Raw genomic sequence first — 22429 nt, 5'->3', positions numbered from 1 at the left:
AGCGTGGCACCAGTGGGACGCCCCCAGCGTGGCACCAGTGGGACGCCCCCAGCGTGGCACCAGTGGGACGCCCCCAGCACGGCACCAGTGGGACGCCCCCAGCACGGCACCAGCGGGACGCCGCCAGCACCGCCAGCATGGGACCAGCGGGACGCCGCCAGCACCGCCAGCATGGGACCAGCGGGACGCCGCCAGCATGGGACCAGCGGGACGCCGCCAGCACCGCCAGCATGGGACCAGCGGGACGCCCCTAGCGCCCGAAGCATGGGACCAGCGGGATGTCCCCAGCGCCAGCAGCATGGGACCAGTGGGATGCCCCCAGCGCCAGCAGCATGGGACCAGTGGGATGCCCCCAGCGCCAGCAGCATGGGACCAGTGGGATGCCCCCAGCGCCAGCAGCATGGGACCAGTGGGATGCCCCCAGCGCCAGCAGACTGACAGCTCATCCTCAGACATTCCCCAGATGACAGCTACTCACTTTTTCCGAGCCTTCTCCTTCTTTCCCTTCGGCCTCCTCTTCCGGGCCTGCATGGCCAGCACTGGGGGAGAAACAGACAACACACGTTACAGAAGGGCAGACACACTGACAATAGCGCCGCTCATAGGCGGGTGTAAGTATGGCAGCAGGTGGCTCGGTCTCTCACCCTTCCCCGAGCTCATCTCCCCCCCGCTCTGCGCGCTGCTGCCGGTGCCGGCCGGGCTCTCTACACGCAGGCGCAGCCGAAGAAGATCGCGCCGTACAACGCGCTGCTTTCACACACTGCGTCACCCGCTCCCTCCTCCGACTCCTCTCCTAGGCAACCGCTGCCTGCTCGGAGTACAACCGCGCCGAGAGGGTAGAGGGCGCTCTTGCCTCGCCGCTCGTCTGTTGGTGGTGGGAGGACCGCAGGTCAGGTGAGAAGGCGGCTCTCCCACGTGCAGTGCGGGACGGATGCGCGGCGCTAGCGGCCCTCTACGTGCAGTCAGTAGCGGACGGCACGGCCTCAGACAGGGTCGGTGACAGGTCAGTACCGCGCAGACGAGGACGGTGTAACGGCGGTCGGCACCCGGTTCGGTCCTCTACAGCGGGTGATGTCACCTAGCGTGTACCCGTCATTGCACATGGGGCACAGAACACACGCTGTGCCTGTTCACCGCTGCAGCATGCTCGGGCAGAGCATCAGAGGCCATGTCCCTGAGCAGCAGCCTGTGTAGATGATGGGGGACACGTCTGTTGCTGTACTGCAGACTTAGTAACATAACAGATCACTGCTGATCGGCTTCTTCTATTATGGATCACATACGATTATCCTATGGATGCGAGGCGCTTTTGTGTCGAAAAACTCCTTGTATCGCTTCAGGACGGTAGCGATCCGCCGCTGCGGCTAAACGCATAGCGGAGTGTTCCCCATTGTTTTTAATGGGCAACCTGGCATCACACCTGCATGCACCTCGTATGCCAGGCAATGTTTTGCTGCCCCTATTGAAAACAATGGGTGATGCGTTCCGAGGAGATGCCAAAAGATAAGGCGTATGACCCCGTTCAGAAGAATGGGGTCCATGTTTGTGCACAGATCTTGCACGATTTTCTCTGCCGTCTGACAATGGCGTAGGAGTGTAATGGTGAACACCCCTGCTGCTCCTGTCGCCGGGCGGTGAGGACGGATCTCTGTTCCTCTCTAGAGTTTTATACAAACGCCGTAAAAACCACCTGTGTGAGCGCAGCCTTGAGGCCGTCTGCACACGGACAGGTTTGCATTGCGAAATCTGCGTTCAGCGTCCGCACTGCGGATCCACAGCACATAGCGTTTGTTACATGCTATGGAGAAGGGCTACTTCCTGCACACTCCAATTGCCATTTCCGCAAGTGGAGGAAAAATCTCAGTATGTTCCATTTTAGTGCGGATTCGCACGGATGACTTCCATGGAAGCTGTCCGACCAGCGGCACACCCGCAACTAACATTGTGGAAAGGTCACAGATCCCGCATCATCACCTAGCAATGGCGTGGGGAAAATAAACTTTTTTTTTTTTTTTTAAATCTGTACTGGGTATGTCTGACATTGGCTCGTCGCAGCCATCCACAGTACAGTTAAAAGAAGACAGGTACGCACGGATACCGGGTGTCAGGGGCGGATTCCGCATGTGCAATTCGACCAATTTGTGTGCAGCCGACCTTAGGGCTAATGCCCACGGACAGCTTTATGCCGCATTCTGCGCAGTGTAATTCCACGGTGGAACACACAGCTATTAGGTTCTATTGAACCTAATAGCTCAGTCCTCACATGCTGGATTCTGCCGTGGATTTCCGCCCTGGGAAAAAAATTGTGGCATGTCCTATTTTACCGTGTTTTTCCGCGGCAGGAAGTCTCCATTAATATAGTATTAATTGAGATCGTGGAAAAAAGCGCGTTTTTCCACGATCGCCAGTGGGAACTTTTTTGTTTATCTCTGTAGGCGTATCTGTGGGCAGGAGGCCTTAGGCTGGGTTCACACTGGGTGTATTCCCGGCGGAAATCCCGCGGTTTGGCCGCAGCAAAAACCATGAGATTTCTGCCAGGAGAACCGCCGCGGAAAAACCAGCGGTGGCTTTGAAGCGGCCCGGCCGCTCGCTTTTCCGCTGCGGCCGGCGCTCCCATAGAGGAGAGCTCGGCCGCGGCGGAAAGAAAAGATAGACATGCTGCATATTCTGAAACCGCGGCTCCAGCCTGACTTACCGCAGTGGATTAGCCGTCCCGTGTGGACGAGATTTCTGAGAAATCTCGTCCACATGGCTGGCTAATCCCGAGATTAGCGGCCGCGGGCGGATTTGCCGCGACGAAATTCCGCGCGGAATTTCCGCAGCAAATCCGCCCTGTGTGAACCCAGCCTTATGGTGTAGAAAAAAAACTGTGTATATACAGTACTAACTGGCCCACCAAACATAATACCAAACGAAGAATGTACAAGGAGTGATATACAAACATCAGTATCCTAATAGCAATATACAGACAGTAACATGTTCAGCGGCACACAGTACTTGGGTGGCTGGCCTAGAGATGGCGGACCCTGAACATCTCCCTATATGAAAGCCTGAGGCCAGTTTAACATCTGCGTCCAACCCTCTGGGCGGAAGTTCTGTCACAGATACCGGAAGAAAAAGTGCTGCATGCAACGTTTTTTCTTCCATCCAAAAGCCGGGCAGCTGGATGGAAAGCAAGCAGACCCAATTATAGTCAATAGGTTCCGTCCGGCACTGTCCAGCCGCAGGGATTCCCCTTTCCTACTCCCTGAAAAAAGCAGGAAAGTGGAATCCCCAATTCAGGTGTGAAGCCATCCTTTTGGGGCCTGTGGAACCTTGCTGTATTTTATTTTCTACAGGTGTTTTTCCTTAGATTTTCTGTAGGAGTAAAAAAGTGGCTGAAAAAACCCTTTTGTCTATTTTAACAAAAAAAAAAAAAAAATTTTAAAACTTCATGAAATTCCCTGTTGAGTTTGACAACTTCCTCAGACTACAATGGAAAGATCTGGACATTGTGTGCATGGCCACTTCTCCACCGCTGGGGTATCATAACTATCTTAGATTTCTGGCAGATATGTGGATATGCCACATATCTCCAATGGGAAGACTATATGATGCGGGTCTGCTGTTGCCTTGTTGCCAGCTGATAACTGATCTGACAATATGAGGCAATATTGTGGAACCAAAGCTCTAATGAACATTCTTCTGACTGTTGGCCTCTGTAAAACGCCATCTGGAACTTTTATGACATTTCTACAGGACATGCCATAATAGTAAGATAGAGACAGGTTCCACCTATTTCAATATCTCAGCCCAATCACCCTTGGACTGTCTTTAGTGGTCAGGAGTTAGGAAAATGACCATAACTCCCATAGAAGTGAATGAGAATAGGGGAAACGGCGTAACTTGCTGTTCTATGTTGCTTTATTAACTCCCATTCACTTCTATGGAAGCTGCGCAAACAACGTAGCGCTCTGAGCTGGTTCCATGCTCCTGGCCGCAGCCTTCACAATGGTGTTTCCATCTTGCTATTCTTTTGCTACTTACTAAAGACCCTTTTGTCTTTTATCCACCAGACTTATTTCACAGTGCCTTCCAACGATGGAGTCTGTGGAGATGACTACCATTTCACTGAAACGCCACCTTCCATCTGAAGACCTCTCCATAGAAGATGCCAAGAAGCAAAAACTTTCTGAAAATGATTTTACTGACAAATCTGCCAAAAAGCTTCAGGAAACTGTTATTCAATCCGAAAAAGCCATAGTAACAGAAAGTGTTGCTGAAGCGGCTCTCGCAAAAGCTGAAGAGGACGACGGGACTGAGGATGAACTCTTGGAGGGGGAGCCGGATGACCCGGAAAGTTTTGCTGATATGATGAAACATGGGTTGACTGAGCTTGATGTTGGAATTACCAAATTTGTGAGCTCTCACGAAGGCTTCTCTGGAATCCTAAAGGAAAGGTAATGTCCCTGTGAGACTGTACGCTACAGATGTATGGAAGCTAGATTTAGGATTCATGTGCTATGGGCGCTTTTGGGGGACGGAAACCTTTTTTTCCACTTAAAAGGAAACTTAGAATGAAAAGGCAGGCATTATGATATGGAGGCGCTGAGCAGAATATGTGGACCCAGCACGCATATATCCCTATTCCACACCACCTCTACTCGAGCCAACCTAAAGAACCAATCGCCATGAATCAGCCAAACCAAATAACCAGCCAACGTGAATGAGCAAATCCAAACAACCAGTCAGGTTGCGAATGGTGTGGAGGCGGTGTGGGATTTAGTTATACGCACCCAGTACATCTTGTATTTTTTTTTCTTTCATTTTAATTTCTAAAACAAAAATCTATATATTTTTTCCCCGTATTCGTCAGGCTACTTTTACGCGGGTGATGGCAAGAAAATCGCAGCAAAATCGTGTCTTTCTTCGGTGTGATTTTTGAGCGTCAGCGGGGTTTTTTTTTTTTTGATAATACCATCGCTGCCGCCCGCGATTTTTTTTATCGCAAGAGTAGTCAATCGGACTTTCTAATATAAAAATTGCAACACATGTTCGCTGCGTTGCGATGTGATAAAACGCAGGCTTCATAGGGATACATGGGAGATTAAAAAAATCGCACATTGCAGAAAGATAGGGCATGCTGCAATTTTTTTTATCTCTCAACATCGTATCACTGAAAAAAATAATTGGTTTCATATACTGCTTTAATGCTTGGCAGATCAGTGCCAAAAGACGACCTGGTCGCCAAAGGACACGATGGCTGATGCTGTCAGAGCTAATATTGGCATGGATATCACACAACTGAAAGAAAGAAGCAGCGCAAAACCGAAAAACATGGAGGGAGCCTTAAGGCCTCATGTCCACGGGGAAATTCGGACCCGCACGGCTTCTTCATGCAGAATCCCACAGCGGGTCCCTCCTTTCCCACAGAGATGAGGCTTCAAAATCGATTATACTTGTCTCTCCGGACGCTGCGGGTCTGCCCTCCATCGCGGCTGGATCTTCTTTCTTCGGCCCAGCGGATGTGCTCGACACACTGGCAGAGTGCCGCACGCATGCGCCATCCACATTTTTTTTTGAACTCCTGCTTTCCCGGTCGCCAGGGAAAAATGACATCCGCATGTATTTACTAATGCCATTTTGGGTTAAAGGGGTTGTCTCACGAAAGCAAGTGGGGTTATACACTTCTGTATGGCCATATTAATGCACTTTGTAATGTACATCATGCATTAAATATGAGCCATACAGAAGTTATTCACTTACCTGCTCCGTTGCTAGCGTCCCCGTCTCCATGGCTCCGTCTAATTTCGCTTTCTTCTGGCGTTTTTAGACGCACTTGCGCTGTGCGGTCTTCTTCCTTGTGAATGGGGCCGCTCGTGCCGGAGAGCTGGTCATCGTAGCTCCGCCCCATCATGTGTGCCGATTCCAGCCAATCAGGAGGCTGGAATCGGCAATGGACCGCACAGAGCCCACGGTGCACCATGGGAGAAGACCCGCGGTGCATCGTGGGTGAAGATCCCGGTGGCCATCTTGGTGAAGGAAGAAGTAGGAAGAAGGAAGACGTCGCAGAGCGGGGATTCGGGTAAGTAATATATATATATATTTTTTTAACACATCCCTTGGGGTTGTCCTGTGCCGAACGGGGGGCCTATGGAAAAAAAAAAAACCGTTTTGGCACGAGACAACCCCTTTAATACAGCCCAGGACAGCTTTGTTGGTGACCCTAGCTGTCCATAGGGATTCATAAAAGTTTTCTCCAAGACCACAGCTCAAAAGCAGCAATTTTTCTTCTGTCTGCTATCCTCAATGTCCATGTCTTACAGCCATATGTTTCAATCGGGAAGATGATGGCTGTGATTAACCTTTGCTTGATGGTGACTGAGACATCCTTACAGTTGGATATTGGGTCCATGCTCACCATTACCGTACACCCCAGTGCTAATCAACGCTTTCTCTCACTTATTGAGCAAAACCTCTAGGAAGGTGTGGAGAAAAAATGCTGCAAAGTAAAAAAAAAAAATACTATTGAAAATAGAAGCTTATGGGTACCTTCACACTTGTGATCGCGATATCGCTGCGTTTTTTAATGCGAATGTCAATGGGACTTTCTAATGTTAAAAACGCATCGAACAAAAATCTCAAAGCAAAAACTTGTTATTTTTGTGCAATGCGTTTTTAACTTTAGAAAGTCCTATTTACATTCGCATTAAAAAAAACGCACCGATATTGCGATGGAAAGTGTGAAGGCAACCTTAATGGTTTTTCCTTTTTGACAATTAATAAAATGCAAAGTGAATGAACAAAAGAGAAATCTAACTTCTATATTTGGTGTGAGCGCCCTTTGCCTGCAAAGCAACATTGTTCCTCTAGGTACACCTGCACAACGTCAGGGATTTTGTAGGATTCTGATCAGGTGTATGATTACCAAATGTTCCAGACAGGTGATACTGATCATTGTAATATGGAGAATGCAGAGTTTTGGGGTTTCTAAGCCGACTCCTACATTTTTCCTGACACTGCTCATATGACTCACGGATTTTTAAGTGATAATATTTACTGTATTAAAATGGTAACCTCAGACTTTTCAGCACCATTTTTTTTTAATAAGCCAGAGGGCTTATTCAGACGACCGTATATCGGCCGCGTATTCACGCTGGACGATATACGGCGTCCCTCTCTCTGCAGGGGGAGGAGGCTGGAAGAGTAGGGAGCAGTGCTGTTTGGCTGTTGCTCACCCAGTTGTAAGCCTCCTACACAGCTATTTCTGGTTCAGTTAACAACTGTTTCAAGCCACCAGAGCTGTTAGAGTTGGTAGAAATATACAGACTCTGGGCTTTTTCAGATGAACGTATATCAGCCGGGTATTCACGCCGGCCGATATACGGCGTCCCTCTCTGCAGGGGGAGGAGGCAGGAAGAGCCGGGAGCAGTGCAATAGGAGGGGCAGGACTGGGCCGAGCTAAGTCCTGGAACTTAGCCCCGCCACCTCTCATTGCAAATAGTGCCGAGGGGCGAAGAGGGGGCGGGAGCTCAGAGCACTGCTCCCGGCTCTTCCTGCCTCCTCCCCCTGCAGAGAGGGACGCCGTATATCGGCCGGCGTGAATACCCGGCTGATATACGTTCGTCTGAAAAAGCCCAGAGTCTGTATATTTCTACCAACTCTAACAGCTCTGGTGGCTTGAAACAGTTGTTAACTGAACCAGAAATAGTCGTGTAGGAGGCTTACAATTGGGTGAGGAACAGCCAAATTCTGCTACAAAGGTGAGGTTCCAGAAAACTGCTTCATATAATCAATCATAGACCCTTTCCAAAATCCTGCTTGTTACTTTTTATTTCATATTTTTCAAGATGTACATACATAAGGTTTTTTTATAAGCATGGGGGCATGTTGGCAGCATTTCGGGGAACCTCCCTCTTCTCTTTGCGGCTACATGGCTGCTCAATGGGGTCACCAGTCTGGCAAACATTTATATGTGGCATTTTGAGGAAAAGTTTTTAAACTTTTCATAAGGTAATTTAATTAAGACTTGGTGGAGATGTGTGGATGACCTGTTTATCTTATGGAAAAGGGACAAGTGATCAACTGGTGGAATATTTGAACCAATGTTGTGAATGAATTAATTTAATTTTTCTAGTGAGGTTCATGTATCAAAGTAGATCCCAAGATAATGTAATTTCTACTACCTTTTATTTTAAAAAAGTCTGACAGGAATAGTTCACTGCAGTATGATAGTTATGTGCCGCAGGCATTTAGAGAGATGCCAAATGAAGTCAGGAGGATTGGAGGTTTTTTTTTCAGATTTATTTTGCAGCAGGACAACTAACCCAAACATAGAGCCAATGTCATTAAGAAGTATCTGTAGCATAAAGAACAAGGAGCCCTGGAAGTGATGCTATGGCCCCCACAAAGCTCTGATCTCAACATCAAGTCTATTTGGGATTACACGAGGAGCCAGAATCATTTTAGCAAGCCTACATCCACAGAATATCTGTGGTTAGTTCTCCAAGATGTTTGGAACAACGTCCCTCCTGAGTTCCTTCAAAAACTGTGTGCAAGTGTACCTAGAAGAATTGGTGTGGTTTTGAGGGCAAAGGGTGCATTTTTTTTGTACAGCTGCCTAAAACTTTAGCACAGTACTGTGTGTGTGTATGTATATATATATATATATATATATATATATATTTTTTTTTTATTATGCAAACCGTAATAATTGCTTTTCCTGCAGTATGACAATTGATAAGAATGCTGCTTGTTGAACACAGAAGCATTGTTACATCTGAAGAGTTGCTACTTAATGAACTTTTCAAATCTCAATACTATAACTGAAGATAATAGACATTTTAATATATTTTTAAAGATAAATGCCCATTTCTCCACTTATGAGCAATGTAACCTCCTTCCTGCACTGATTCACTCCCTACTGACTACTAAATATCCATCTGAGGAGGGCTACCAGCTCACTGAGGGATTAATTTACATGCTGTCTGTAGTTTATGGAAAGATAGAGGGAGGAGAAAGCAGCTGTACTGTGAGAGGTAGAGAGACCCATGCTGCTGAAGACTCTCAAAGAAAAACCTTGATCTCACCCCAGTACTGTATTCACAGCTACAGTGCCCAATACTACTGTACAATGTCCTACATGCTGCTGCTGAGTGGATGCTACAGAGAGATAGGTAAGCTGGGTCTCTTCATTTCGTAGTGTGCAATATATAGGAGACATCATAACCACTAATCCACACCCACAAACTCAGGAAAAAAGGACAATTGGAGATGAAGACTGGTGATGATGCTATATAAAGGCCACATATAGTGATAATCCTTATACACATGCAGCACCGCTTCTCTGGGATGGCTCCCGGCCGACCGGAGGATAAGGCCTCAGTCCCACCTGGCGGCTGTGTGTTTTGTCGGGGGCGCTGGCTGTCTACTCCCTGCAGGCCGGCGCCTCTCAGCTCTGTCATGGCCAATCCCCCGCACACAGTTACTGCCCATGTGCCGCAGGCGCTCCTGCTGCTGTCCCGTGGCTCAGTGGGATCCCTGCTGTAGTGCTGGAGTCTGCAGCCGGCGGCTATCACAGTTTCTCCCCCCGCCGCTGTGGGCTCCCTGCTACCGGCTGTGAGGTGAACACGGCTTCGGGGGGAGGGAGGAGCCACCTTGGGTCTGCTGCTGTCGCACACAATTTGAAAATTACATCGGGGGGGGGGGGGGGGCATGCTTGTGTCACGCTGCCGGGGAAAGGCCTAACAGCTGGGGCTGCGTGCCTGCAGCGGGGGCCACTGTAGACTGCTTTAAAAAGAAAAAAAAGAAAAAAGCCCTCCTTAGTGGGCTGCCAGGACCTGCAGGCCAGCAAGCTGTGCAGCCAATCACGTACAGGGGGCGTCACCCCCCACCCCCCCCCCCCTGTCAATCTTGGCTTCACTAGTACTTCTTGGTGGTGTCAAGATACAATAATACCAGTACTGGCTTGCATGTCCCTTTTTTGAGCTCATGTCTGGACAGTAGTTATAAAGAAGCTTAATACTCGTAGCAGCTTATCTTTTCAATACAAAAGGATTGGGCAGTTAAAACCTAATTGCCCGATCCTTATCTGTCATTGAAAGAGATTGGGAAGGTCCCCATACACACTGTTTTCTGCCAACTCTAAAGATGACCATAAATATAAAAACTACCCAAACGATTTTGCTATCATGAACAATACTTTGTTTTTTAGTGCCTAAAACCTCTCTGAGCAGTAGAAATCTACCTCATTAGCCAAACCATTGGCGTAAACTATATGACTGTAGCATAGGTTTTACTATTATCCAATAAAAGTACTTTTTTTGGCTAGGTAGTTTTTCCTGTAGTGCAGTTTTCCATCTGGAAAATAATTTCATATATGTGTGTTTCCAAATGTTCCAATCTCACAGAATTGTTATGCTTCTGAAATATGTTGTTTTTATCCAGCTCACAAAAATGTTAACTCCCCCCTGCTTGACATGGCAGGCAAGTCCTTCCCGCAAACTAGGGGATATCTATATCAATCTATATACACGCAGTTATGATGTGTGCTCAGGACACCATTAGGAGCAGGTGCCTTTTCTAACATCCAGGATTGGAGAGAACGTCAGTTCCGGTCGTTAACTCCCTTTTAGTGTTTTGGTGCATGGTGACCACTGCATTATAGCAGTTTGATAGTGGGACTGTCGCCCTCTTAATAGGATGCCTATCATAATTAGACTTTTGCAGGCATAATACACTGCAATACAGGAGTATTGCAGTGTATTATATGAGCGATGAGAAAATTGCATACTCTAGTTCCCTAGTGGAGATTTATTTATTTTTTTTAGTCAGCAATTTTTCAGTGTGCAGGCTCCAAATTTCATTTTTCGCTGAGCTAGTGGTTGAAGACTAGCTGCTAAAATGTTTCCCATATACCGCACTTGGTGGTGATCCTGCTTCCCCATCTCTGAATATCATATGCTGGGAAGCAGCATGCAGGACATTATGAAGAACAGAGCAGTGTAGCTGTGAGACAGTAAGTCACTTACCATTAGCTACAGCACCATCTGTGTCTCTGTTTCTCCCTCTTCCACCATCCCCGCTCAATAGATTTTTGTTGGCAGTGCGTAACCTGATCTACCAGTGAGCTACTATTCACTTTTATCTGTGAAAATGGATTTTAGCAGTTTTACAACATGAGTAAATGATTGGGTAGAAGGGAAGGAGCCTGATAAGTGGAAAAGGAATGGAGTTTCTAATATTTGCCCCTGATATTGATTTTATGTAAATTTGTTTGAAAGTTGAGTGAGCATTCAAAAATATAAAAAAAGCAAATGACCCCATTAAATACTTGTGCTTTAATAAAAAAAAAAAAAAGATACTCTGGTAACTGTGAAACTAGTCCCCCGCTGGCATCCTGTTTACAAGCTGTAGTCTGCCAGCATAAGGAATGTAACTGACTATAGCCAATAAGGGAGATGGAACAATACCTCTGCAGCGCCACCTATTGGATGGCAGCATTCCTTCAAATCAATGCTAGACCATTTATACAGCTCTGTAGAGCAGTGATTGGGAAATGAAAACAAAGACAGCTGTTTTAGGGGTTTTATCCCTCATCAGTGTGCAGCAGGATCCTGGCTTGGCTAGTGAGACATGGGTTGACATGGGTTGGGAGGGTTAAGAGCACCAAGGTGATGAGTGAGGAGACTTATATAAAGGGTCAAGCATTGATTTGAAGGAATGCTGCCATCCAATAGGTGGCGCTGCAGAGCTATTGTTCCATCTTTCTTATTTGGATATTACCCAGAGGAGCATGAATAGCCTTATAAGTCTCCTCACTCACCTTCTTGGTGCTCTCCCCAAGGAGAGATGTTACCCCTCCTGACCCAGACTATAGCCAAGCACAGGCAGGCCTCGGGTAGTCAGAGAAGTGTTGTGCCATCTTGGGAGATTAAAGAGCAAACACCAGTACACCATAAGCAGAGAGTGACAGTTAATATTACATTCTTCTGCCCCATCTGGTCACAAGACAAATTTTATCCCAGAACTAGAGGGTCACTTTAAGGCTGGATTCACACGAACCTATATCGGCTCGATTTTCACGCTGAGCCGATATACGTCGTCCTCATCTGCTGGGGGGGGAGGATGGAAGAGCCAGGAGCAGGAACTGAGCTCCCGCCGCCTCTTTTCCTCCTCTCTGCCCCTCTGCACTATTTGCAGTGGGGAGAGGTGGGATGGGGGCGGGGCTAATTCTAGGGACTTAGCCCCGCCCCGCCTCCTTTCATTGCAAATAGTGCAGAGAGGGGGCGAGAGCTCAGTTCCTGCTCCTGGCTCTTCCATCCAGCGTGAAAACCGAGCCGATATACGTTCGTGTGAATGCAGCCTAAGGATAGGAGAAATTAGGAAAAATGAATATAACATACAAGGATTGAGGCACAGGGAAGGTGACTATTTGTCCCGTACAACGATATACAATATTTGAATTGGTGACATCAATGGACATTTTTCACCACTTGTGTACTATGTAAAAAATAGAGATGCTCTGATAAATGTATGACACCAGCTACCTACAAATCACATAATTCAAGAAAATCATTAGGAACCTTAATGTGCATGTAAGGAGAATTAATGCGTACCAGACTATTTCTGTGTGCTGGTGGCACTTGGGGGAGGGGAGGGGGGGGGGGGGCAGGCAGAGATTGAGGTACCATTTAAGCAAGCCAAAATAAAACTAATGCTGGTGTTTTTGAAGCAAACTGCCTTGAATGTCCTTTTTCCCCAATTCATCCTAATGCCCGTGTCTTCTGTTCTAGATATTCTGATTTTGTTGTACATGAAATAGGAAAAGATGGAAAAATCATTTACCTGAACGATTTATCAGTTCCAGCGGATGATGAGGTAAATCTCGATATTTTTATGGTTGTTTTAAGTGTATTTTCAGTCATATTTGACAAATTGATTTTCTGTCTCTTCATAGGATCCACCAGAAGGCATTTATTCAGTCCTATCGGAGGAGGAAAAGAAGAGTTTGGAAGACCTTCAGCTGTTAAAAAATAAGGAATCCAATGTAGCTATAGAGGTAATTTGTCACCCGTACCCTCGCCTGAATGAGGAGACACTATGGTCGCTCCTTTTAGCAGCTCTTCGTTCTGCTTCTTATGGACGGATGTCCTCAATCATGTGCCCTAATAGCAACTACTTGGAACTCTCTTTATAAAATGACCAACAATATTTATATGGATGCGGCAACTTAACCCTTTAAAGATCAAACCTGTTTTGGCATTTGGACCCATAGGATTTTTTTTTTCTGACAGCGCATTCAGAGAGCAGTAACTTTTTTTTTTTTTTCTAATCCTATAAAAAAACAAGCCCTCATGTAGCTAGTGCTGGAAAAATAAAGTTAGGATTTATTTTTTTAAGTGAGCAGGGAAAAATGAAAAATACAAAAAGTGCTGCAGCTGGAAAGGTTTTTCCTTTGGATTTAAATACCGTAGCTGCATGACTGTGCAATGTAGACTTTGCTTAATTTACTTGGCTGTCCCAATTTTTTCTTCAAGTGGTTGCACTGATTTATTTTTTTGTCTGTCCAATTTTATTTCTAGGTTGTGGATGATAGCAAAGAGAAAAGGACGATCATTCATCAAGCTGTAAAAGGCTTATTCCCTGGTCTGGAAACCAAAACTGAGGATCGGGATGGAAAGAAATACATTATAGCCTACCATGCAGCTGGCAAGAAAGCTTTATCAAGTAAGATTGTATCTCCATGAGCCACTTTGTCAAACGTTCCTCCCTTCTCTAAATTTCATTTCTGTGTGAAATGCCAAGCAGTGTGCTGAGTTGTGGAGCACAGTTACCCATCCCTACATGAATTTTTCAGCATGCAATTCTGTATTGCACCAAGGCTGTCACATTACATGCTGAAACGTTCATTTAGAGCTAGGTAAATGTGCTGAGTGGCTGTCACATGACTTGATTTCTAGGGGTGCTTTCATACAGAATCGAGTATTCCTCAACAATGTTTCAAAATATGCCATCTCAGAATTCCGCACCAACATCTCTATGCCTAAGGCCGCCTGCAGACGGCCAGGTCGGATCCGGCTGCGAGAATTCTCGCAGCGGGACCTGTCCCGCGCCCCTGCAGGGACCAGCGTGTACTCACCTGCTTCCGTGGCTTCGGCTGCCGGGCAGCCGGCACAGAAACAGAGCATGCCGCGTGAGATTTTGCGTGGACAAATCGCGGCCCTCTGCCTAGGATTGCGTTTGCTAACGCAATCCTATGGTAGCTTCCACGGACAAAAATTCTGCGGGAATTTCCGCCTGTGTGCAGGAGGCCTAAATGTGGATTTTGATGCCGAATTCTACCATTTTCAATTCTGAAACAAAATCCACACGTTGCCATAGTGGATTTTGTTGCTAAGTATTCCGCAATGACGTTGCGTATTATTTTGTCCCATATGAGAGTACCCTTATACTGGCAGAAGCAGTCAGTTAGGCTGCCTTCACTCAGGCAGTAGATGGTGCGGACTCTCAACGGAAATTCTGAAACCATTACAGTACAAGCCACGTGGAGGAGATTGAAAAAATCTCCTTCAAATGGTGTGAATATTTTTTGCAACAAATCCACAGCATTTTTGAAAAAATGCTGCAGATTTTAAATCTGCAGCATATCTGTTGACCCTGCCTAATTCAACCCTTGAAATGCAAAGGTTAAATATCGCAGCTGATCCACAATTTAAATGCAGCCATATCTGCACCGTTTAGGAGTGGATTTGGCCGATTTCCATCGGAATTGCAGAGTGTATTCTATTGTTGAATGCCCGTGGCGTGTGAATGTAGCCTCAATCTAAGAAAACTACTCGTTTTATTTTTCACAGTATTCCGCTGGGCCAGTGTCCCTGATTGCATCTTCAAGTCTCTTTGAGGGATAAAAAAAGATGTAGTTTAAAAAAAAAAAGTTTTTGATTAAATATAAAGATGTAAGTAAAAAAACAGCAAATTTTTCCCTGCAAAGCACCCCTGTATGGAAAATTATTTTTAAAAATTGAAATAACCAGTCCTATAAAAATATCCATTATCCCGCATGAGGAATGCCATTAAAAAAAAACTGAATTGCTGTTTTTCATTCATCCACCTCAAAAAACAAAATCCATAAAGAGTGATCAAAAAGGTACATGTAGCCCAAAAGAGTACCAATGGAAACTACAGCCTATTCCATAAACAAGACCCCACACAGCTGCATTGGTAGAAAAATAGAAATCTTATGGGCTCCTGTCCACGGGCAGGTTGGACTCCGCACCCAGGATTCCCGCAGCTGAGTTCGACCCAATGCCCAGCCGGTGACCCCAGCGTACCTGTCCAGTGTCTCTTCTCTGTGCTACGGATGTGCCGGCCTGCACTCTGGCATGCATGCACAGTACAGAGGATGCTGCACCGTCCCTATGGCGATGACGCGGCTCCTGCGGCCATTCTGCAATGATGATTGCAGAATGGCCGCGGGACGGCTTCCGATAATTGCAGAATGGCTGCGGAACATACTGCTTCCATTGACTTCAATGGAAGCCGTCAGTGCACAGCCCGCGCAAAATCGCAATCTATTTCCGCTCGTGGGCAGGAAATCGTGTTTTTACATTGCATGCTATGGTGCTGGATTTGCTGCAGAGTCCGGATGCAGAATCCCGCTTCGTACTCCTCAATGCAAATCCGTCCGTGGACAGTAACCCTATGGGTCTTTGGAATGCAGTGTTGCAAAGAAACACATTTATTTTTTTTTAATTGTTTGTTGTAGACAAGTAGTAATACATGAAAAACACTGTAAACATGGTATCTCTATAATGATAGTTATCTACCGAGTAAAGGTAGGTCATTTACACTGTATATTGAAGACCATAAGAAAGTGGATTTTTTTTCAGTTCCCTAAAACAAATGTATGTATTCAAAAATCCATATGTATCCCAAACTCATCCCAAAAAAACAAGGCCTTATATGGCTATTTTTCTCAGTTGATTCAGCAAATGAAAAGAAAGATTTCAAGTCAAGAGTTGTCCGTAAGTTTAAAAAAAATGCCCAACCCTTGGAAAAACCTACAAATTACTGTTGTGGTTGTTTTTTCTTCCTTTTCCCCCCTAATTTCTTATTCCCCCCCCCCCCTCCCCCCAATTTTCTCCCTAAAAAAAACCCAAAAAACATATGCACAAGCTAATCAATAAATATGTACCTCAAATTGGTGCTATTGAAAAGAAACTTGTCCCCCAAAAAACGGCTTCATTAAAGGGGTTGTCCCGAGGCAGCAAGTGGGTCTATACACTTCTGCATGGCCATAATAATGCACTTTGTAATGTACATTGTGCATTAATTATGAGCCATGCAGAAGTTATAAAAAGTTTTATACTTACCTGCTCCGTTGCTAGCGTCCTCGTCTCCATGGTGCCGACTAATTTTCGGCCTCCGATGGCCAAATTAGCCGCGCTTGCGCAGTCCGGGTCTTCTGCAGTCTTCTATGGGGCTCCGTGTAGCTCCGTGTAGCTCCGCCCCGTCACGTGCCGATTCCAGCCAATCAGGAGGCTGGAATCGGCAATGGACCGCACAGAAGAGCTGCGGTCCACGGAGGAAGAGGCCATCTTCAGCGGTGAGTAGAGAAGTCACCGGAGCGCGGGGATTAAGGTAAGCGCTCCGGTGAGCTTTCTTTACCTCCCTGCATCGGGGTTGTCTCGCGCCGAACGGGGGGGGGGTTGAAAAAAAAAAAAACCCGTTTCGGCGCGGGACAACCCCTTTAATAGAACAATGAAAAAGTTATGACTCTTGGAAGCTTAGGATGAAAAAAAAATTGGTTATTGAAGAGTACATAAAAGTGCAAGTGAATATGAGAAACTTTTGTAATACACAGATGTAGCAGCGCCAACACCTCTCTTGTTAGCACGCTACTGAGATAATGAAGATGAAATGATATTTCATTTCCATAGCGTGGCCACGATTCAAACGGACAGCGACCATGTTATGCAAATAGTGCAACGACACCTCATGGTCTTTGCCAGAGACGTAGTGTGCCATCCTTCAAGGATAGTGCTGCTACATCTGTATCAATCCCACCACAACCAGCGGCTCCTTCCACTACCTCTTGTACAGACTTTAGGCCCATTTACACTGGACGAGCGTCAGGCAAACAATGCCCGACACTCACCCCTGTGTCTCCGCGCTCCTGCACGGGAGCTAGCACAGCTGGTTGGGTCACGGAGTGGCCAGCAGGGGGGCGGGGCAGTGCAGAAGATTTCTCTCCTCTCGCTCCCCCCCCTCTCCATTGAGATAAGTCAGCTGCGGTTCCGCTGTGTTAACTTAACCTAAACGTAAACAGCTCGAATATAAGGCAATACACAGGGATCGCTGGAGCCTTCTGCCCTCGTAGAGACCAGTGTCCATGCAATGTTATGTGCCCACTGTCTGTGAGACTGGAAGGCTTCAGTTGTATGGCGATCTCTGTATAGCTTCTCATATATTTGAATATATCCATGTGGATTGTCAGTAAGGGAGCGTTGCCATAGCATTATTGTACATACTGTGTGACTCCATTGTGCTGGTTTTTTTTTTTCACTACATTTATTAACCCTACAAGGGGACTTGAGTATGCGATCGTATGATCACTTAGATAACACTCTGCACTACTCCTGTAGTGCAGTGTATTCTTTCCAGCTGTCATTTTCCTCCATGACAGGTGTGATAGGCCACTGTACACTGCAGACTTGGAGGCCATTATTTAGCCTCCTGCTGCCAAAGCAGCCACTGGTACCCTGCAACGCAATTGTGGGGGACCAACCGAGTGAGGGGAGACTCCATATGGCTTAGATGCTGCTGTAACCTAATAACATTCTGATTTTAATTCTTCAGCACTTTAATTTGGGTTTATTGCTGGTAGGCAATTTTTTTGTTTTGTTTTTAACATGGCACATTGTGGAGTGTACCCCAGTCAGCTCCGAAGTGCTATAAACATAATATGGCATCTTTATCTTAAATCTCTGTGCTACGTACATTTAAAAATGTTTGCATTTCTTTTGTTTCGTTAAAACCTATAGGCCTGTGCATTTTAGTAAGAACTTGTTTCATGTACTTGGTAATACACAAGTGTTCTCCTTTATGAGCCTGTCTGGTAGTACAGATTTTACACTGTCCTGCTATTGCTCAGTACCTTTACTTGCAATCAGCAAGACTAGAAGAATGTATGATGTTACTCTGCATGCCTTAAGCATGAGGTGTTTTGCATGCAAGCAAGTAGTGGTGCATTTTTTCGAAATTTCCATCAATGTCTTTCATGGATAAATATAATTATCATCATTCCTTGGAAAATGTAGAAGTCTTGCATTTTGTGATATGCATGTCTTCTATTTCATAGGTTTTGTACTGACAACCTCTTTACTAACTAGTCCATTAAAGTGTAATTGCAGGTCATATAACAAAGGACCAAATTTCTGTAACTGGTTCTGTACCCTAACATTTTAGTGGAAAAATGACTTTAGTCAAGTGCTTAAAACTTGTTTACATTTTGCCTTTGTTTATCCAGAAATATCTGATTTTTTTTTTCTTTGATTTTAAAGTTGTTTTTCTATAGTTTTGATCACTTTTACTATGTGATTTCAAAATTTCATACACTCCATACATATAGGCACCTTTTAAATTTTATGCATGACACCAAAATATATGTACCCCGTTGAAACTTTTCTTGCACTTTTCAAAAATGACCTAGTATATTTTGCATTCGCTTTCCTTGGCCACTTTTCACATCATTTAGGATTTCCTACTGTGAAGGCAGCATGAACCTTTATATTAATAGAAGCAACATGGTGAAATTGTCTTAAATGTGGTCTAAACAAACTTGAATGTTTTTGGGTTTTTTTTCTAGTCTGGAAACCATTTTTTTTAAAATTTCTAATCTCATAAGGCAAACATAAATTTCAGTAAAGTACAGATAACTGTGCGTTCTATAAGATTAAGCCACAGAATGTCTGCAGAATATAAATTCCTGCTACTTTTGGAAAGGGTTCATTTTCTCACAGCCTGTTCCTGCTTCTAAGACCATTGCGACCTGCCGCACATTTGCTGGATGCCATTGTACTCTAAAAAGTGGAATGACCATGCAGCCATAGTTATCTTTGCATGTCCACCGCCAATAAACATTGAAGAAGTAGAATTTAAACATTACTTTTTTGTGCTCTTAATGCTATACACTTGGACAGAGGTCAGAACACCTTCAGGTAAGCAAAGCTGGCATTTCATACTCCTGAAAAAGAATGGAAATGCCAACGCGCACTTTTAACTGGTGATGCGAGAACAATGCCTTTTCTTTGTCAACAAATTGTGCAAGTTCTGTATAATGTTTTGTGTACTTAAACCATTTTTTAAATTTTTTTTTTTATTGATTCTTGTTTACTTTCCAATACGCTGGGTATCTATCCCCTTTAAGGCCAATACACATTTTCAGCATAATTTTTTATTATCTTGCAATATTTTTTTTTCTTTATTTAAAGATCCACGTAAACATTCTTGGCCAAAATCCAGAGGGAGCTTTTGCCATTTCGTGATGTACAAGGAAAACAAAGACACGATGGATGCTATTAATGTGCTTTCCAAGTTTTTAAGGTCTGTACTCTTCTTGGTACTGGTAAAAATCACTATCCAAAAGATTTAAATTTCAGTTAGCACTGTTCATTCACATTTTAATTGACCACTAAATGGACAAAGCCACATCCCAATACAGGAGGCTGTACTATCCCATTTGGGATTTGGTGAAAGTACCATTGAGAATATTGTAATTGGCATCTTGAATGTTAAGAGGCTCTGTAATGATGCACAGTTCTGTTCAGTTCTGTTTTTTGCTATAAAACTGCAAATGGTAATTTGTTACAATTCATGTGTATGTTTTTTATTCCTCCTATTGCAACATGAGCTGTACTCAGAGTTAAATTGAAGCTTATGTTTTATTACATTGTTTTATTTGGATGCAGGGTTAAACCCAACATATTTTCTTATATGGGGACCAAGGACAAAAGAGCTATTACTGTTCAAGCAATTGCAGTTCTCAAGTAAGTACTTTTTATATCAGATAATTGAAAATTGCTGTATAATTACTATGTTTAGATATATTTGCGTAATTTTGGATATACAATGTTTTTTTGGTTTTTTTTGTTGTTTTTTTTACACAGACATGAATGTGTCTAGAAGGGTCACATAACCAGATTAAGGCCCCCTGTCCACGGCTGAGGCGGGGAGCAGAGGAGAGAACAGACAGTTCTCTGCGGTGAGCCTATCTTGACAGATAGTCTCACCATGGAGAATCATGGCTTGCCGCGATTTGAGTCCCACGAACGGAGAATCGCTATGATTCTTGTGGACGGGGCTGCGCTTTCCATAGCAACGCTATGGAAAGCGTACACTGCATTACTCGCGGACGGATTAGCCCTGCGATAAACGCAATGCACTATTGTCGGTGAACAGGAGCTCTTAGGCTTACTGTCCACGGGGGACTTGTCATTGCGCGATCCGCGGCAATAAATCGCCTGCGGACCTCACATGACACGCTTTTCATAGGAGAACTATGGAAAGCGCAGCCCGAAGCCCACAAGCGGGGAATCATAGCGATTCACCACTTGTGGGATTTAACTCATCGCAGAGACCTGTCAGTGCTTCCCCCGCGACGGAATATCGCTATCAATATTCCGTACTGTCCGTGGACAGGGGGCCTTATTTTCTTTTTCTTTGTTCATGTATTTGTTCACATCTCAGTTAGCAATTCCATGTTTGGGGGGGGTTGTTTCGTTTTTTTTGAGCAGAAAAATGTACAGACTACTTACCGGTAGTCCTTTTTCCGGGAGTTATAACAATGGCCCCCGTTACATATGGAGGTTGCTTTCTGACCTCGGTAGGGACAGGAAGAGCCTTTAAACCACCTCCCTTTCCACCATTTCCTCTGACTTTCAAATTATTACGGTGGACAATGTTTACTGAACCAAAGTTTACCTTTATTCAGTCACATTTTGCATTGATAAAAGAACATAAAAATTTTATAAGGGAGAGAACTATGGGCCGTCGTGATGACTCTCGGAAAAAGGACTAACAGTAAGTAATCCTTACATTTCCCGGTCGTCATCCCGATGGCCCCATTACATATGGAGCAATAACAAATTATAGGTAACCTAGGGTGGGACTACTGCCTGGAGGACTTTCCGTCCATATGCCAGGTCTTTGTCAAAGTGTACATTAACCCTGTAGTGCTTAATAAATATAAGCAGACTAGACCAGGTAGCCGCTTTACAGATTTGTTCAGCGGAGGCCTGGGCTTTCTCTGCCTATGAGGAGGAGAGGGATCGTGTAGAGTGGGCTTTGATATTTCCCGGAGAATCGAGACCCCTAGCTTTGTACGCCTCCTGGATGGCCATCCTGATCCATCTTGCAATAGTACTGTTAGATGCCGTCTTTCCTTTGCCAAGCCCCTGAAATTGGACAAAGAGGTTATTATACTTCCGAAAGGAATGGGTAGCCTCTAGATATGCTAGAACAGCCCTCTGGACGTCTAAGCTATGGAATTCTCTCTCTCTGTCATTATGGGAGTTTTGGCAAAAAGAAGGTAGGGTAATTGCCTGCTCTCTCTGGAATTTAGACACGACTTTTGGAAGGAAAGCGGGATTTAGATTCAAGATCTCGACACAACATAAGGCCTGTAATTCCCCCACTCTCCATGCTGAGGTTATGGCGACTAGGAGAGAGACTTTTAGTGTAAGCAACCTTATGGGGTTTTGGGAGAGGGGTTCAAAAGGTGGCTTACAAAAACTATTTAGGACTAAATTTAGGTCCCATGTAGGAAAGGTTTCCCTAATAAGGGGCCGGAGTCTGTCAGCTCCTTTAAGGAACGTGCGGACCTAGCAATGCTCTGCCAAAGGAAAATCCAAACAGGATCCTAATGCTGCCTCCTGTACTCTAAAGAGTTCTTGGGCTTAGACCCTTTCCGAGGCCCACCTGCAGAAATTCCAAAATTATATGTATATCTATACTCGGAACCTCACGCGGATCTAAATTGCAGTACTCCAAGAATTCCATGCTTTATTGTAAATGGCTGTGGTTACAGATTTGCTGCTTTTACTCAAGGTGGTGATTACTTTTTGTGAGAGCCCTTTCCCCCGAAGTATCATGCCTTCAGCATCCAGGCTGCTAACTTCAGTTTTTTGACTCCCGAGTACGTTAGTGGACCGTGGAAAAGGAGATCTTGCTCGACTGGCAGTTGAAGTGGACCCTGGATTACTAGGGCCTTCAATAGGGGGATACCAAGGTCTCTTGTCCCACATGGAGGCAACTAGGATTACCGCCGCTCGGCTGACCTGAACCTTTTTGAGAATGTATGGGACCAGTGGGAAGAGGGGGAATGCATAAGCCAAGTCTATGTCCCAGTTCTGAGACAGGGCGTCTACCCCGTATGGATTGTCCCTTGGAT

At 45.2% G+C, this 22429-nt stretch overlaps 2 protein-coding genes across 6 annotated transcripts in view; one reads left to right on the top strand and one right to left on the bottom strand.

Annotated features, from left to right (window-relative positions):
- SRPK2 (SRSF protein kinase 2) overlaps positions 1-816 on the bottom strand; it is a 126246-nt gene extending 125430 nt beyond the window's left edge. For 2 of the 5 annotated variants that reach the window (XM_066591956.1, XM_066591955.1), the window contains exons 1-2: positions 645-816; positions 479-539 (exon numbers count right to left, since the gene is read on the bottom strand). In XM_066591956.1, coding sequence (XP_066448053.1) covers positions 479-539; positions 645-660 — 77 coding nt within the window. In that variant the 5' untranslated portion in view covers positions 661-816. The remainder of the gene's footprint in view (positions 1-478; positions 540-644) is intronic. The other 3 variants (XM_066591959.1, XM_066591958.1, XM_066591960.1) reach the window with 2 other exon arrangements.
- An 84-nt stretch (positions 817-900) lies between these two features.
- PUS7 (pseudouridine synthase 7) overlaps positions 901-22429 on the top strand; it is a 49928-nt gene continuing 28399 nt past the window's right edge. The window contains exons 1-7 of the mRNA XM_066591954.1: positions 901-1003; positions 4056-4439; positions 12774-12858; positions 12938-13039; positions 13563-13707; positions 19473-19584; positions 19950-20027. Of these exons, the coding sequence (XP_066448051.1) occupies positions 4081-4439; positions 12774-12858; positions 12938-13039; positions 13563-13707; positions 19473-19584; positions 19950-20027 (881 nt within the window). The 5' untranslated portion in view covers positions 901-1003; positions 4056-4080. The remainder of the gene's footprint in view (positions 1004-4055; positions 4440-12773; positions 12859-12937; positions 13040-13562; positions 13708-19472; positions 19585-19949; positions 20028-22429) is intronic.

Source organism: Eleutherodactylus coqui, chromosome 2, assembly GCF_035609145.1.
Source record: "Eleutherodactylus coqui strain aEleCoq1 chromosome 2, aEleCoq1.hap1, whole genome shotgun sequence".
Lineage (NCBI taxonomy): Eukaryota > Metazoa > Chordata > Amphibia > Anura > Eleutherodactylidae > Eleutherodactylus > Eleutherodactylus coqui.
This window is presented reverse-complemented; position numbering and strand designations above follow the sequence as displayed.